This window comes from Leucopleurus acutus (assembly GCF_964270905.1).
Source record: "Leucopleurus acutus genome assembly, chromosome: 11".
Taxonomy (NCBI): Eukaryota; Metazoa; Chordata; class Mammalia; order Artiodactyla; family Delphinidae; genus Leucopleurus; species Leucopleurus acutus.
The window spans coordinates 8,479,438-8,497,728 of NC_139152.1; the positions used below are offsets into that span (position 1 = coordinate 8,479,438).

At 35.9% G+C, this 18,291-nt stretch overlaps 1 protein-coding gene across 1 annotated transcript; it reads right to left on the reverse strand.

Moving 5' to 3' along the window:
• Positions 1-570: 570 nt before the first annotated feature.
• On the reverse strand, positions 571-11,054 carry KLRB1 (killer cell lectin like receptor B1; the record flags this gene model as incomplete). The annotated part of the gene is made up of 6 exons (XM_082849716.1): positions 10,856-11,054; positions 5,902-6,000; positions 5,131-5,202; positions 3,889-4,043; positions 3,384-3,499; positions 571-718 (listed from the first exon to the last, which is right to left on the reverse strand). Exons 1-6 carry the CDS (start codon positions 10,938-10,940, stop codon positions 571-573), a joined length of 675 nt encoding a protein of 224 aa, XP_082705842.1. The 5' UTR covers positions 10,941-11,054.
• Between the last annotated feature and the right edge of the window lie 7,237 nt (positions 11,055-18,291).

Here is an 18,291-nt window from a genome sequence, read left to right on the forward strand (position 1 = left end):
TCAGTGTTCTGCCACAACCCAATTGTGTGATGGTATTGAAAAAAAAAAAAGCATAGGCTGTGGGAGAAGCAGAGGACTTCAGAAATCATTTACTAAAATTTTTCTGGAGGTGAGCGAAGGCATAGAGGGGATGGATGAAGTCTACAGGATTAGAAACCATTTCCCTTAGCTGGTCTGGGCTTTGTTCCATAGAGAATCACTGTCTCTTAAAATGAGGTGTTTTCTTTCTGTATCTGTTTTCCCATTTATTGAATGAGGAGATTAAACTTGAATGTCTGTAAGACTAACAACAGTTAAAATTCTCAGTGTTTGTTCCACTTTGTACCACAAAATGCACATTAGGCCATGCTAAGAGTATATACAGTTAAAATGAGAGAGACCTGAAATGGAAATTAAAGAATTGGAGAAGGGGGACCTCCCTGGTGGCGCAGTGGGTAAGACTCCATGCTCCCAATGCAGGGAGCCCAGGTTTGATCCCCGGTCAGGGAACTAGATCCCACATGCATGCCTCAACTAAGAGTTCTGACTAATAAATAAAGATTAAAAAAGAAATGGAGAGGAGATGTGTAGTCAAGTGGCAGAACATACTTTATTTTTGACAGGTTTTAGTTCTTTTTGACAAATCCATTTATTTTCTGTAGCACAGTTCTCGGAAATAATTTGTGTCCTTGAGATGTAAACACAACTGTTTTCTTTAGCGTCACCAGTAATTTGTAACCTGTGGAGCAGAAGAAAAACCTCTCTTTAGTGTTTGTGATTTTCTCACATAATTCTCCTCATCCAGCCAGTATGTTCTGTAATTTTCAGCAAACAACAAGGTGCTGGTTATTAAGCATGGAATAAGTACCCAGTCACAAATATAATGATATAAGCTTTTAATAGAAAGCTAATATAAACCTCTGGAACTTGCAAGCTCATCTTCACTGGAAAAGAATAGTTCTGAAAAGAAATGTCATAATGATACAAACAAAGGAGAAGCTTTGGAAACTGGGAATTGAATCTCCTATTAACATGTTATATGAAAATTTCCTACCTTCACTGAGCCTCGATTTTCTTAAATATATAGTGTATAGATATTTGGGGAGACACTGAGATCATGTATATGAAAGGGTGATCATGCTTAAACAAAGAATGTGTTCAGTAAATGTAATAAGTACGTAGATACTCAGTGTCTACAGAATTTGAATATATCAATAGTGAGAAAAGGAGGCTCAGTACGTATTGGATGTAGTAGGAGGTTCCCTTTTTTTCCATTCCAAACAGGTTGGTGAGTGTCTGCTACAATATATGTACTGTTAGTTCCAAAGAAGCAGAGTCTTATGGCTCATTGCAGGTGGGGCATGAGTAGAAGTTAAACAGTGGGATGGCAAGATAGAGCTGGGGTGCCGGGATGGGGTGTGTGCAAGATATTCACCTATTTGTCTCAAATAGAAAGTGAAGTGGTGGCAGTGGGCAGGGCTCCATCACAGTTTTAACTTGTTCCTTTGTTCCATTTCTCCTTGGAGCCCCTCGGCCCTGAGAAGCCAACCTGATTCTCTCCTAGTGCCTGACACCCTAGTCAAATCAGAATTTCTCTTGACCAAGCTATTGCAAAGGTCCCCTGTATTTTATCTCTTCCACCCTTCTGGTCCTTCCTTTGAATTTCAAGATAACTTTTTTACCGCTCATCTGGCCAAGTGCCCTTCCAAAAGGCCCTAGGTGACTTCCCAGGCCTTTTTTGACCAGATCTCTGCCTAATTGTCTAACATTATCTCATTTAATCCCCAAAACAGTCTTGTGAAAAAATTATTAACACCCTTTATGTTTTTCTTTACCTGAAAACCAAGGTAGAGAACTAAAATAAAAGCAGAGTCTAACGGACGTTCTTTCTACTATAATATGATACCTTCCAGGTTTACCTGATCACTATCTTAACCAAATCATCATTTTTATCCTCAGAATAAAGTAGAGTGTTCAATCGAATTTAATCCGTCATCTTTGCCTATATTTCTGCTCATAGACACTTCAGAGTTTTCCAGTTTTATTATAAACCTTAATAAAATAAACGTAATGGCCCAATAAGAAGCATACACACACACAAACCAAAATTAACCTTTACTATGTACAAAAAAAAATAAGTTAATATAAAAGTTGCACTTATGTGTAAATAAAATATAGAAAATAATCCCTAGAAAAACAAAAAATCAGAGTGTAGTTTATTTACCAAAATATGTTTGCCTTTTCATACATTTATTCTAGTCCAGAACACTTTATTTTATGTTTGCCTTTTCATACATTTATTCTAGTCCAGAACACTTTATTTTAAAATAATCTTCATTTTAAAGTACAGCATCTAAAAACATATTTTAGAACATGGGTCAAACAATGTCAAAATGTGCTAATTAAATCAACATTTCTTTTAATGTCTAATAATTTTCCACACAATAAATTATTACCATATTTTAGATAAACTTGAACATGCTCCTGTGTCTTGAATTTTAACCTCTTGTTTTTTGAATGATAAAAAAATCCATTTTAACTGTTATTGATACAAATGTGAATAAAGCATTCACAGACTCAAAAAATGTAACACAGTATCATCTGTTCTGAAAAACTCATCAAATTTCTTTTCAGAAACTTGGTTGAATGTCTGCACACTTTCACTTTCTAGGGAAAAATATGTCCTGCCCTTTGTTGTACAAATAACGATGAGGTCCATTAAAAATTTATAATTTAACTGTGTAACATCAATCCTCCTATAACACCGATGGTTAACTTGACCATCTCACACAAGAAACTATGAGACAACCAAAAAAACGGCAAATAGCTCTTTTGTGGCTTATGCAGATTGACTACATCTCTTCAAACAACCCTCCTTTCACACCGCTGGTTAAAATAAGCTACAATACTTGTTACAATGTGGGTAGTTTCTCTCAAATGTCTGGATACCCCACGCTGATATTTACTATATTTTTTCCTCTTGTATTCATTGTGCCAATGCTGGTTGTGACCCACTAAGGTATGTGGTCCCACAGTTTGAAAAACACTACTTCAACAATTCTTCGTGCCGATAGCTTCCAGTTAGAAATTTCTTAATTACTAAATGTTGTTATTTTAAAAACTGTTTCATGTGCCCCCATCTAAAGGAGTTAGTTTCTTCCTTGTCTCCTAAAACTCCATTGCTGGTAAAAATATATATTGTTGCAAAGGGTTGATGTCTTTTCATATGTGAAACTTTTCAACCAACTTCAGAATCATTCTTCTTCTCAGACTATTCTGATCCTCCTGAACATTTCTAAACTAAATTAAAATGATAAATCTCAATCTTCAATAACAATGTTACTATCTTGCCATGTAAACCTGATGTAAATTGAATATTCAAATTAGCTTATCCCAATACTCACATATTAGAATTTAGAAAGGATCCATTTATCCACTTCCAGTTCTTTTCTGGTAATGTAAAATTTAATCCAATCCAAAACATAATTGCTCCTTTGTCTATCCGGTTTTGTATGAGCCTCTATAAATAAAACAGAAGAAATGACTGAATATTGAATCTGTTTATCTATTACTGGTTTGCATCCTTCTACCCATCCTCTGAAACCCAGTTCAAGTATCACCTCCTCTCTGAAGCCTTTCCTAACTCCCCATCGGAGTTAATTATTCCTTATTTGTGATATTTCTGTCTGCATACTTATATATATCCAAATATTTGTATTAATGTTGTTGTATTCATTAAATTATATTTATTTTGCTTACATGTCCATTTAGTGTCTCAGATTGTGAGCTTCTTGAAGTCAAAATTAATACTTCCATCTGCATAGAACCCTCCGGGCTAAAGCATGAAGATCTTGATATGGTTAGAAGCAAGGGCTAAGCCGTATTAAAGTATTTTACTTAATTATTTACCAATTCTTCCTGATCTTGAATAAGCAGCAGACGGGATTCTTTTGTGGAACAGTCGGCTAGACTGTCATTCCAAGGTTTGTAAGTGTCATAAAAAAGCAAGCATTTATCTCCGATTAGTTGCCAATTTGTTGGGCACTTTAACAGAACTGGTCTCTCTAAAGTAAGAAAGAGGAAGAAGAATAAATGTTATGTTTCTAACCTGCCCCCCACCCCACTAACATTAATCACACATGCACAAGTCATTATAAATTCAGGGAAGTCGTTGATCATCACAGTGAGAACAATTCATGAATTTAATATAACTTTGAGGGTTTTGAGACATAGTTCATTCCGGTACTAAGAGTTGAAAATTAGTGACAAATTAAAACACTGACAGACAGAATAACTTGTTCAAGTCCACACAAAGCAGATGCTGGTAGAGTCAAAACTCTTTCTGAGATTCTGTAAATCCATTACAAGAGTTCTTTCTACTCCATGATGACAATATCAAACTTCTCTAAAAAATGGCTACTTCAAACAACATGTAAAATGAAAAGCAAATAACAATTCATTTCCATAAGTTAATGGCAAATACCATGAAGAAAAATTATAAGAAAATTTCTAATTGCTGAATTATATATTTGCCTATTAATGGGATCTATTGGATAGCATTTTCCAGAAGGATTTTCATAGGTTCTTAAAATTTCTGTTATGTACGAATGTATATAATAAATGATCACATTCTGCTACAGTCACTCAACAATAGTGTCTTTATTAACACACACTACTTAATAAGTACATGGACGAGATCAATGTCTTAATGTTTAATACAATAAATATTAAATTATTCATTTTATGTCGTGTTCTATTAATTAACTTCGGACCAGAGTTAGCTGCTTGACATATTCATTAAAATCATCAAATATCCCACTTCAATGCATATTTTACTTTATAGCTTGGGTTTTGGCTATTAATTATTGAATATCCTAGCAGCAGCCTCTCATAAGGCAGTGTTATCTGTTGGTTAAGATCGTAGGCTCTGAAGTTAGCCCACTGAAGTACAATCCCCAGTGTCACCACTTAGTACCTGTATGACCCTGGATGAGTTGCTTAGCCTTTCCATGCCTCAGTTTTGTCAAACTTAAAATCAGAGCGATCATACTATCTTAATGTGTGGGTTGTTACGAACCTTAATTAAGATAATGCATGATACCTATCAAATGTTAGCCATTATTCTTAGGAAAGTCAAACCACAAAATATACCTGTTGTTTCCTTCCTGTTCTCTTGAACATCCATGCTGCTTTTCTCTGTTGATTTTTGTCTCAAGAATATCACTAATAAATCAGGAGAAATCATTAAGAAGATTAATGCTGAATGGTGCAATGAAATGGATATGTTATACTTATCACTTCAGGAAATTTTTATCTCAACAAGCTTGAAATGCACAGAAAATAAGAGCAATAGCAGTGTAGTAACAAAGGGTCTACTTAGAAGACAACATAAACAAACACACACATAACAAGTGAACGCACACAGACATTGAGTTAGCGGTTTCAACTATATAAGTAAGCTCCCAGGTGTTACTTAAACTCTTAAATTGCTTCCACTCCTTGCCTAATGTTCCATCTTCAGAATAAGTATAATTGTGCCTATACCCCACGGGAGAGATTGCCTAGGACAATCTGGAATTTAGTAGCCACTTAAGGAACTGTAAATAATTGGAAATTTTTATTTTCTTTGTTATTGTCATGGTTTTATCATAATTGTGACTTTTTAAATGTCCTTGGAGCACATGTGAAATCCCCCGTGAAGCCTATCAGAACAGTTAGGAAGAGAAATATGACAAAGGATGACATTTGCTTAGTAGGTACCGGCTGAGCACTGTTAGAGCACTGTTTCATAATTGTTTTTGTTTCATGGGTCTTCCTCTAAATTTGGGGTGGCCAAATGTTAACATACTTTAATATTTATGGTAAAGTAGAATAAGAAACAATAAAAGTAGAACAAGAAATCAATGATCTTGCATCACTTACCTGAAACACTCAACCCAATCACAGTCAAGGCAAGAAGAATAATCCCAGCACAACCAAGTTTCAGAGCAAATTTATGCCAAGGTGGACCCTGACAAACATCTGAGACATTAAGAAAATATACTTGATTAACTCAGTTGAGTTCATCTAATACAAAAAGCAGAGGTTGTTTGGATCACATAAGAAAGAGCTAGATTCAGGTTGGGGGTAGGGGCAGGAAAGGACATTTATCAGTCATCTTAAAGTAGGGTCCCACAAGATGGAACCTCAGATCCAACTGAGAGTTGCTTATAGATAAAATAGAAATATTTATGCCTGTCTTGTGTACGAAGGATTGGTATAAGAATCAAATGAGATAGATGTGACGGTGTTTTGAAACATGCCAAATGCTATACAAAAATGAAACATATACCCTACCGTACGAAGTAAGTCCAAGAATTTCGTCCAACAAGGAAGGCCTTTGTTCATTCAAGATATATTTGTTGAGGCTCTGTTTTATGCCAAACAACATGTTAGGTGCTAGTGGTATAAGACAATTCTATTCTTAGACGTGGATTTCTCTGCTTTGCTGTTGCCTGGAACAATCATCTCCAATTTGGACCAAATGGATGGAATTCAAGGAAGAGTATTTTACGAGCTTGCATGTTATTTTCAGTATTTCAATGAATATAACATAACATGAACCTGTGTCTACAACATTGCATAGTCTAAAAAATGTCAAATACCTTTGTTTTTCTCTGTATCATGTCAATAACGATGTACTGTATATCTCATGGTCATCAAAAGTTGTGATTGTATTAATTAAAGTGGGATCATAATAACCTTATCAATGGATTTTATGGGAAAAATAATCAAAGAGGAACTTATTAATGTAAAAAATTCTTGGAAAAGACTGAGCAACAGCTTCCAAAATTATATCAGCTCTGACAGGAATTATTCTGGTAATCTGTACTTCGGTTATTCTACTTGAAGTTGTGCTTAGACAACTTCTATACCTGACTTATTTATAAGACCCCTTTTATTCCCATTTGGTTTATAATATGTTATATATATTACAATTATAAATTATTTTCTAAATTGTATTATTAGAGCCAAGGGCCTTTACAAGTAAAGGTTTACTAATTTAACTATATCATTTATTTATGTTATCTATTCCTTTTTATATTTTTTCTAATATTCTTCAATATAAAGGAATACATGCTTTTAGTCACTTGTTAAAAATTTTAGCATCAGATATGTTAAAATGTTGTCTTTATTCTCATTAAATGTTCCAGAGTGACCCACAAATCCATTTCTACTTTAGTTTTTTACACTCTCCCTGGCAATTAAGTTGTGCAACCCAGTTTTCAGACAACTGCTCATGGTCTCTTCATTAGGATGTGGACATTCATAAGAGTTAGCTCTTTCTAAAATGTCCCTGGGGAGATGGAATTTAAGATAACTAAATGTGATAAAAGATTATGGGAGGAAACATAATAGATTAGATTTCAGGTAGTGACACCTGGATTATCATCTGGAGGGGAGAGACAAGAGTAGACAATTAGAGGAGCTCCAAGGTCCTGGGTGTACATCCGAAAATGGGAGAACCAGACTGGAGAATATTAACCTAGAACTTCTAAGATGAGCTCGTGTGACACAGAGCAACTAAACTTAGTGAACCTAAGACTAGTCCTACGTGACGTTTCCTCACAGTTGTATCTACTATTCTACCATTTTTTCTTCCTCAGCCTTTCCTCCCTTGAAATTTTGAAAAATGGAGAAAGCCCTATATAGTCACTATTTTAACATTTAGTACCGAAGGATAGCAGTGGTTAAGAGCAGAGCTCTCAAATCTAGCAGATTTGTAGTAGAGCATGTTACTTCGGGCAACGTAAGCTTCATAAACTACAAATTTCCTCACCTGTGAAATGTAGAATAATACTACTTCATGAGGTTTTGGAAAGGGTTGTATGAAATAGTTCTTCTAGACATGGTGTGTGATACATAATAACCGTGCATCTAAAATTTAAAGAACTGAGTGAAGGGTTCTGTGTTGTTTTTCTGCTGCACTACATTAGAACTGATAACAACAATAGAGTTATTGTAACAATAGAGTTATTGTAACAATAGAGTTACAATAACAAATTGAAGAGGCCAGGTAAACTTTAGTCATCTGGAAATACCCACATAAGGCTAGTTTTTTGTTTGGATATAAACAGTATGCCAAATCATCTCACTTTTTTTCTCTAAACCTTTCCATAGCTTTCTCTCAAGCAGATCTAAGTCTGTACGTCTGTAGAATAGCCTACAAATCCCTATTCATTCCGGCTTCCCTTTATATCTCTAACTTTATCTCCTGCTGCTTTCCATGCAGACATGCTCTGTCATTTCACACTAACCTATGAGCTCTTTCTACAAGATGACAGGCATGTTCTCATCCCACGGATCCTGCATCTGCACTGGTCCATCTTTTAAAGAGGCTCTTCTCCCAGGAAGCATACCTTTGTCTCTCAATTCTTTCAGGTCTTGACTCAAATGTCATCTTGTCAGGCAGGCTTCTATGATTATTCCATTTGATATCATACCCTCTCCAAAAGCTAACTCTCAATTCCATTTTTTAAAAAATGTTTTCTCTATTGCACTTAATATTATCTAACACATATATGTATACATATATATTCTTACTCATTTATTTGTAAGCCTTCCTAGTAGTATAATATAAATGCAATAAAGGAAACTATTTTTTCACTATTTTGTTCACTGTTGTATTCTCAGCACCTAGGGCATGCCTGACACAGGTGTTTATTTTTGGATGAATAAATAAACTCTAGAGGCATTTTTGCCAACACCTATCTACTTTTCTAAGAGACCAAATCCTGGGCCATAAACGAGATTCGTCACCACTCACATCTCTCTCTGGTTTTCCTGACTGCTTTTGATATAATCACTATTCTACAGTTACCATTTTGGCTAAACTGTTTAGCCAAAGAGCTTATTAGTAGTTTCACAATAATTGTAATACCAGATCAATGTGTGGCGAAAGAAGGTCACCTCCCATTTCAGTAAACAAAGGATGTTGTGACCTTAAAGCCACCAGCCAGTGCAGCTGCCCGGATAGTATAACTCGAGGGGAATTCAGGATGGAGAAAAACAGGATACTGGCCCTAGATAGTTAAGATGCATGTCAGAGGAATTATTTCAATGAGCCCAGACTTTTGCATCTTCCCACATATAGAAAAACACTAAAATCATTAACTTGAGGTGTCTGTTTCTGTGTTTAGCAGTAATCTTTTGATGTTTTACTACATTTTTTTTTTTTTTTTAGCAAAATCTCCTGTATATCCCAGCTCCTCCCTTACCTCTTGGGGACATTTCCTCAGAACTATCAGAGAGGCTGCCTTCTCAGCTATAGTCCTCTGTAAAGCCACCAAATACATAATTCTCAACTTTTAGGTTAGGCATTTTTTTCAGTTGACAAGCGTTTTGTAGTCACACATTTTATTCTGACTTTATTCTATGTTTTCTCAGATTTACTTTTAGAATGATATTTTGTGGAATAATGACGACAATTAGAATAGACAGATTTTCTGGCCTCATTGATTTGGGATCACAGACAGTAGCTTTTAAGGAAAATCTCGCTGTCTTTCTCTATTTTCATTCTCCAATATCTTCCAACACCATCCTCCTTTCTCTCCACTTCTGCTAGATCTGAATAGGGAACAGAAAGTCTTTCTCTTTCGCATCAAAAAATAACCATGGCTTGACAAATTCTCACTGTAGTTATCAAAATTCTCCAATTTCCCGTAACCCCCAAATGAAGGGTATCATGAAACTATTTGATAACCCTAAGACTTTTCAATCTCCAATTTAGAACATTGATAACTTAATACTTTCAAATTATACCAAACCATCCTAAAAAGATACAACCCACTTGCCAAGCACACTATAGAATGAATATCAGGTTGGATAAAAATTGCAATATCATTGATGTTTAGTAAGTTTGGTTTGACTTCAGAATGTAATACTATGTCCTGATGATTTTATACATTTTTTTTCTGCTTAATTTGTAGTTTCTCTTCATCTATCCCCAGGCCATGGAATCCATCACCTATGACCTCACATTAGAATACCCCATCTCTTTCACTCAGAATACTAACTCCTCTGACATACAGAAAATTGCTAACTTCAACAAGTATGAAATAAGTGCATCAGTGGTATTCTCCTGTGGTTTGTGCCTTAAATCCTTCTAAACTGTTATACTTTTCAATTTAAAAAAACATCAGATTGTTATTATATTCAAGTTTTTGATCTTGAATATAATTTTCTTTCAGAACATTTTTTTCCCTTCCCTTTGAAGGGTGAACGATGTTAATCATTGAGCCTACACTTTGTATTCTGAAAGGAATGCCACGGATGCAAATGCATTGGAACTTAATCACAGTATTTTATAGAGGGATTTGAAATAAGGTAGGTTACTATTACAGCAAGGTAGTAAAAAATCTCTAAAAATATTCATTTGTTAAAAAAAAAACAAAAGCAAAAACAACAAAAAAGGGACTTCTCTGGTGGTCCAGTGGTTAAGATTCTGTGCTTCCATTGCAGGGGGCACGGATTCTATCCCCAGTCAGGGAGCAAAGATCCCACATCCCTCATGGTGTGGCAAAAAAAAAACAAATAAAAAAATCAAAATATTCCCTTGTTAATGCATGTAAAATATTTCTTCAGGATCCTTTAGCCAAGGCTCAGTAATAGGAACTATATTCATTTTCCACAAAAGTATCTTGATAAAAAAGAAATTTATAAAGTATGTGATTTTTCCCACATTTGTGATTACCTACCGACAGGCCATGCTATATCTGTTTAACATTAATATAGCTGCTGCTCATCTTCAAAGCCATGATTTAAAGCTACAAATTCAAGAGAAAAATCTAACTATGGAAGATATACAAATGCCAAAAGGAAAATTAAAGCCACTTACTCTGAGGAAGAGATGGGGGTGACGAGCTTTCAAGGCCAGCATTCCTGGATATGTTTAAATCAGCATATATCACAGGTTTGTCCATTGCAAAGAGAAGAATGAGGCACTAGACTTGAGTAAAAGAAAAAACTACAGTTCTATGAGGCAAGAGAAGCAAAAGGAAGTGCTCAGCCTTGAAAAGTTTTATTATCTTTCTTACCTACCCACACTTCTAGCAGTGGGTTTTCTCTATAAATCAGTGAGAAAATCCACTTACTTACTGGCTGTCCAGTATACTTAGATATGTAATATCTACTTTGTTTAATTAATTGGCCTGTTTGACAGAATTCTGGGAAGGTTTGTTTGTTGTCTTTGTAACCATCCTCTTTGAGTACTTTTCTCAGGGCCAGGACCAGCGCGAGGGAAATGAAGCACTCTCATTTCCCTCCAAAAAAGTCAGGAGTCAAGATAAACAATATTAAATGTAATGCTGTAAAAAGTAAACACTAATGCAAAAAAACTGCAGGATGCCTTTCCAAAGCTCTAAAGTCTTCCTGAAATATTTGTGCTCCCCCCAAAAGAGGCAAAATGTGGAAAATGGAGTCGTAAATGTGGAACAGGCTGCTGAATAATACAACAGAGAAAGCAAAGAGCTAAAGATCAAAACGACTCTTCGCTTAAAATAATGTTTTTAGTGCACTGAAGTTTAATTTCAAGTTATGAAGCATGACTGTGACCACTAGGAATCCACAGTGGCCATGTTAGAAACGATTGAGGAAAAAGTGTTCCCTTCAACCAGAAGCTTGCAAAACTTCGTGAGCGCCAAAAGTATAAACTGGCTAGAAATATAAACCAAAGAAGAGCCTTCACTTGTCCATATGTAGTATGAAATAGATTGATGGACCCTTTTCTTTGTTACAACTATCTTCACAATGATCTTCTATCACAAAAGATCCTTACTATGAAATCGAGATTGTATACATATAAAATAAATCGTTCATGAGAATTCACACCTGGAGAATTTTTCTCATTATGTTAATGCATTCATCGATCATCTAATTCCCTACATGACACTTTCTAAACACAACATATCAGAATTCAGAAATTTACTGTCACTATTATAGATAGATAATAGACAGAGAGATAGATACAGAATATACACACACACATACACATGTGCATGGGATATATATGTTATTAAAGTTTTCAGAGGGTAAATGATTATAAGTAACTGAGATTTAGGATGTGGCAATAGTAGCTATAATATTGAATAGCTCAAGGAACAATAAAGATGGATTACTTTTTTTTTTTTTTTTGCGGTACGCGGGCCTCTCACTGTTGTGACCTCTCCCGTTGCGGAGCACAGGCTCCGGACGCGCAGGCTCAGCGGCCATGGCTCACGGGCCCAGCTGCTCCGTGGCATGTGGGATCTTCCTGGACTGGGGCACGCACCCGTGTCCCCTGCATCGGTAGGGGGACTCTCAACCGCTGCGCCACCAGGGAAGCCCAAGATAGATTACTTTTAAATTTTATTTTATTTATTTATTTTTGGCTGCATTGGGTCTTCGTTGCTGCGTGGGCTTTCTCTAGTTGTGGCGAGCGGGCGTTACTCTTTGTTGCAGTACACAGGCGTCTCATTGCGGTGGCTTCTCTTGTGATGGAGTATGGGCTGTAGGCATGTGGGCTTCAGTAGTTGTGGCACATGGGCTCAGTAGTTGTAGCTCGCAGGCTCTAGAGCACAGGCTCAGTAGTTGTGGCACACGGGCTTAGTTGCTCCATGGCATGTGGGATCCTCCTGGACCAGGGCTTGAACCTGTGTCCCACTGCACCACCAGGGAAGCCCCAATAAAGATAGATTTTTGATTTTGCCTATGTCATCTATCTTGACATTGAGATTTGCTGAGTTAATAGTGGGAGTTTGAGTGGATAGGAAAATAGAGTAAAATAAAAACAAAGTTAATTTTGAATATGAATAAGTACAATAGAGGCTATATTATGGCTACGACATGGAGAAAAGAGTGATAAGAGAATCATTTGTGCAAGAAGGTGAAAATACAAAAGGCAACAAGTGGTGATCGTAAAACAAAATAATCCACTCTAGACTTAGAAAATGGTGACTTTAGTAAGATGGCCGACTAGGAAGCTACGCCCTCTTTATCCCGCAGAGACGCTGAGTTAACAACAGTATGTGGACAGAATACCTTTGTGAGAGCTCTAGAGACCAGTTGAAAAATTACAGCACCCAGGCCTTTGCAAAACCAAGAAGAGATTCCAACAAAAGAGGTAGGAATCTCAGCATTTGGTGTGGAGGCACCAAGAAGAAACCCTGTATAGCAGGGATCCTTCTTTGAGATTAAAACAAGAGTGGACTGTATATCCAACAGCCTGGATTGTCTGGTGGCTACTCAAGGGACTGGTTTCTGTCTTGCCTGACACAGAGTGCTTATAGGACCAGAAGAAGTTTGGAAGCTAGTGAAAGCTGAAGCAAGGAGATGCAGAGCTGTAGTTCTGCAGGCAGACATGGGGAAAGCAAGAGGTGAGAAAAGGTTTGATAAGTTCAGGAACCTCCAGCTGGGCTAACTGGTGAAAGGTCTTAATCCTCACAAAGGCTCTATACAAAGCCTAAGAGTGCCAATCCCAGAAAAAAAAAAATACACACACACACACACACACACACACACACACACACACACACACACACACACACACCACACAGAAACATGGCCCAATCAAAGGAACAAACAAAAACCCCAAAAACTGAAACTGATTTAAAAAAAAAAGTCAGATCTATGAACTGCCCGACAAAGAATTTAAAGTAATTAGTGAGAACACAGAGAAACAACTTAATGAAGAGAATACTATGAATAATTGTATACCAACAAGTTGGATAACCTAGAGGAAATGGATAAATCCCTAGAAATGTACTAAGACTGAATCATGAAGAAGCAGAAAATCTGAACAATTCAACAATGGGTAAGATTTAAATAGTATTAAAAAACCTCCTAACAAAGAAAAGCCCAGGACCAGATGAATTCATTGGAGAATTCTACTTGATATTTAAATAAAAATTAACACTAATTCTTCTGAAAATCTTCCAAAAATCTGAAGAGGATGGAACACTTCTAAGTTCTTTGAGACCAGCATTACCCTGATACCAAAGAGAGATAAAGACATTACAAGAAAAGAAGACTATAGACTAGTATTCCTGATGAATATTAAAACAAAAATTTTCAACAAAATACTAACAAACTGAATTCAACGGCACATTAGAAAGCTTATACATGATGACAAAGTGGATTTATTTCTGGAATAGATGACTGGTTAGCATAGGAAAATCACCAATGTACTACACCACATTAATAGAATGAAAGACAAAAACCGCATGATTATCTTAACTGATGGAGAAAAACCATTTGACAAAATTCCACACCCTTTTATGATAAAAATACTCAACAAACTAGGAATAGAAGGAAACTACCTCAACATAATAAAGGTCACTTATGAAAAGCCCACAGCTAACAGCACAATCAATGGTAAAAAACTGAAAGCTTTTCCTCTAAGGTCAAGAACAAGACAAGGACGCCTGCTCTCACCACTTCTATTCAACATAGTATTGGAAATCCTAGTCAAACCAGTTAGACAAAAAAAAGAAATAGAGACATCTAAGTTGGGAAAAAAAAAAGAGAAGTAAAATTATCTCTGTTCAGAGAGGACATAATCTTATATGTAGAAAATTGTCAAGACTCCACACATGCAAAAATCTGTTAGACTAATAGATGAATTTGGCTAAGTTTCAGAATAAAAAGTCAATACACAGAAATCAGTTGCATTTTTATACACTAATTAATGATCTGGAAAGGAAATGAAATTAACTAATTTGCAATAGTATCAAAAAGAATAAAATACTCAGAAGAAACCTAATTAAGGAGGTTAAAGACTTGTACACAGAAAAGTACAAAATATTGCTGAAAGAAATTAAAGAAGACATAGATACATGAAGAGTCATCCCGTGTTCATGGATTGGAAGACTTAACATTGTTAACATGTGCATACTAGAACTACCATATGATCCAGCAATTCCACTCCTGGGTATATATATTTTAAAAAAATGAAAACACTAATTTGAAAAGATACATGCACTCCAGTGTTTATAGCATCATTAATTACAGTTGCCAAGGTATGGAATTAAACTTTACAGTTGCCAAGATATGGAATTAACCTAAGTGTACATCAGTAGATGAATGGATAAAGAAGATGTGGTGTATATATACAATGGAATACTACTCAGACATAAAAAGAATGAAATTTTGCCATTTGCAACAACATGAATGGACTTGGAAGGTATTATGCTGAGTGAAATAAGTCAGAGAAAGACAAATACTGTATGATATCACTTATAAGTGGAATCTAGAAAATATAATGAACTAGTGAATACAACAAAAAGGAAACAGACTCATAGAGAACAAACTAGTGGTTACTAGTAGCAAGAGGGAAGGCAAGAGGGGCAAGGTAGGGGTAGGGGATTAAGAGGTACAAACTACTATGTAAAAAATAAACAAGCTACAAGGATATATTGTACAACACAGGGAATATAGCCAATATTTTATAACTATACATGGAGTATAACCTTTAAAAATTGTGAATCACTGTGTTGTACACCTGAAACATACAAAAATTTTTTTTGTTGTTTTTTTTTGTTTTTCTGCAGTATGCAGGCCTCTCACTGTTGTGGCCTCTCCCACTGTGGAGCACAGGCTCCGGACGCGCAGGCTCAGCGGCCATGGCTCACGGGCCCAGCTGCTCCGCGGCATGTGGGACCTTCCCGGACCAGAGCACAAACCCATGTCCCCCACATCAGCAGGCGGACTCTCAACAACTGAGCCACCAGGGAAGCCCTGAAACATACAAAATTTTATGTCAGCTATACCTCAATTTAAAAAAAAATGTGTATACTATCCACAGTGATGTTCAACACAATCCCTATCAAAATCCCAATGGCATTTTTTTTCAGAAATAGAAAAAAAGTCATTCTAAAAGTCACATGGAATCTCTAAGGAACCTCAAATAAACAATTCTGTAAAAGAAGAACAAAGTTGGAGGACTCAACTTCCTAATTTCAAAACATATTACAAAGTGACAATAACCAAAACAGTGTAGTAGTGGCATAAAAACAAATAAACCAATGAAATAGAATAAAGAGCCCAGAAATAAACCTCCAGGTTTATGACCATTGGATCTTCAACAGCAGTGCCAAGACAACTCAATGGGCAAAAGACCATCTCTTCAACAAAGGATGTTGGGAAAACTAGATGTTTACATGCCAGATAATGAAGTTGACCCTTATCTTACATTATATACAACAATTAACTCAAAATGGATTAAAGACCTATAAGAAAGTAATACCTATAACTAAAAAACTCCTAGAAGAAAACATACAGGAAAAGCTTCATGACTTGGTAATACTTTCTTTTATATAATACCAGAAACACAGAAAACAAAAGTGTAAATTGATGAATGGGACAGCATCAAACTTAAAAAATTTTGTGCATCAAAGAACACAATCAACAGAGTAAAAAGGTAACCTACAAAATGGGAGAAAATATTTGCAAATCATATGATAAGGGGTTAATATCCAACATATATAAAGAACTTCTATGACTCATCAACAAAAATCAAAAAGGCTGATTAAAAAATGAGCAAAGGATTTGAATAGATATTTCTCCAAATTGATATCCAAATGGTCAACAAACATATTAAAAGATGATCATCATCACTAACCATCTGAGAAAAGCAAATCAAAACCACAATGTGATATCAGCTCACACATGTTAAGATGATTAATATTTTAAAAATTACAGAAAGTAACAAGTGTTGGCAAGATATGGAGAACTTGGAACCCTTGTATCTTGTTGGTTGGATAGCAAAATGGTGCAACCACTATGGTAGTGGTATGGTATTTTTAAACATAGTTTCTTAAAGTTTAAAAATAGAACTATTAAATGATCCAGTAATCCAACTTCTAGGGATATATTCAAAAGAATTGAAAACAGGGTCTCAAAGAAATATACTCATGTTCATAACAACACTATTCACAATAGCCAAGAGTTGAAGCAATCCAAATGTCTATCAACAGATAAATGGTTAAAGAAAATGTGGTATATACATGCAATGGAATATTATTCATCCTTAAAGCAGAAGGAAATTCTGTCACATATTGCAATATTAATGAATCTTGAGGCTACTATGTTATGTGAAATAAGTCGGTTATAAAAAGACAGTATATTATTCCACTTATAAGAGGTATCTAAAGTAATAAAATTCACAGAAACAGAAAGTAGACTACTGGCTGGAGGGAGGGAGAAAAGGGAGTTACTTAATGGGTATAGAGTTTCAGATTTGCAAGATGAAAAAATTCTGGAGCTCTGTCTTACAACAATAAGAATATAGTTAATACTGTTTAACTGTATGTTAAAAATTATTAAGAAGGTAAATTTTACATTATGTGCTTTTACCACAATAGAAAAAAGAAAAAAATACAAAAGAAAACTTTCATAGCTGATGGAAAACTAGTGTTCAGTAATGATAAATAAGGGAGGGAGGGTATATTGTCTAAAAATGTTCGAGACATAAGGGCAGTGTTTTCGATAGGATCTCTTCCCTCTCCCCTACCAGAGGATAGGAAATGGTCAATTGTTGGAGGAATGCAATGGGACAATGGAGATGGGAGATGGAGTAAAAGCCTCTAAGGGTTAAAATGTACAGCAGGGTCACTGCATTTATGTCCTAGATTGACACATTAACCTGTGTGCACCATGAACTAGCTTATTCAGATATGGAATCATAAACAAAATGATTCCTGCTAAATTTAAACAATTAAACAATACTTAACGCCTTCTAAGAAAATTTTTAAATATTAGAAAATTAGATGTGGTTTTAGAGAAGATAGATAAATTCTAACCACTGAAGAATTCATCATGTAGCTGTAGATTATCACTTTGCATGACCCGCTCACTCATTAACATCTAGCTGTACTGCTTAAGTATCAAATTTTGGTTTAAGTCTCAGTACTTCATTGTAAAATCAAATACATTTTATCCCTTCTTCTTCTGTGTTCCTGCAGATCTGGCACACAAAACATATTTGTAATTTATTTGCAATGTGGTAATATCAACTTTTGTCTGTTTTTTGTTTTTGCGGTACGCGGGCCTCTTACCGCTGTGGCCTCTCCCGTCGCGGAGCACAGTCTTCGGACGCGCAGGCTCAGTGGCCATGGCTCATGGGCCTAGCCGCTCCGCAGCATGTGGGATCTTCCCGGACCGGGGCACGAACCTGTGTCCCATGCATCGGCAGGCAGACTCTCAACCCCTGTGCCACCAGGGAAGCCCAACTTTTGTCTGTTTTGCTATTAAAGGGAAATTTTCCCTTGAATCATGACTGTTTTCTCATGGCAGAGAATG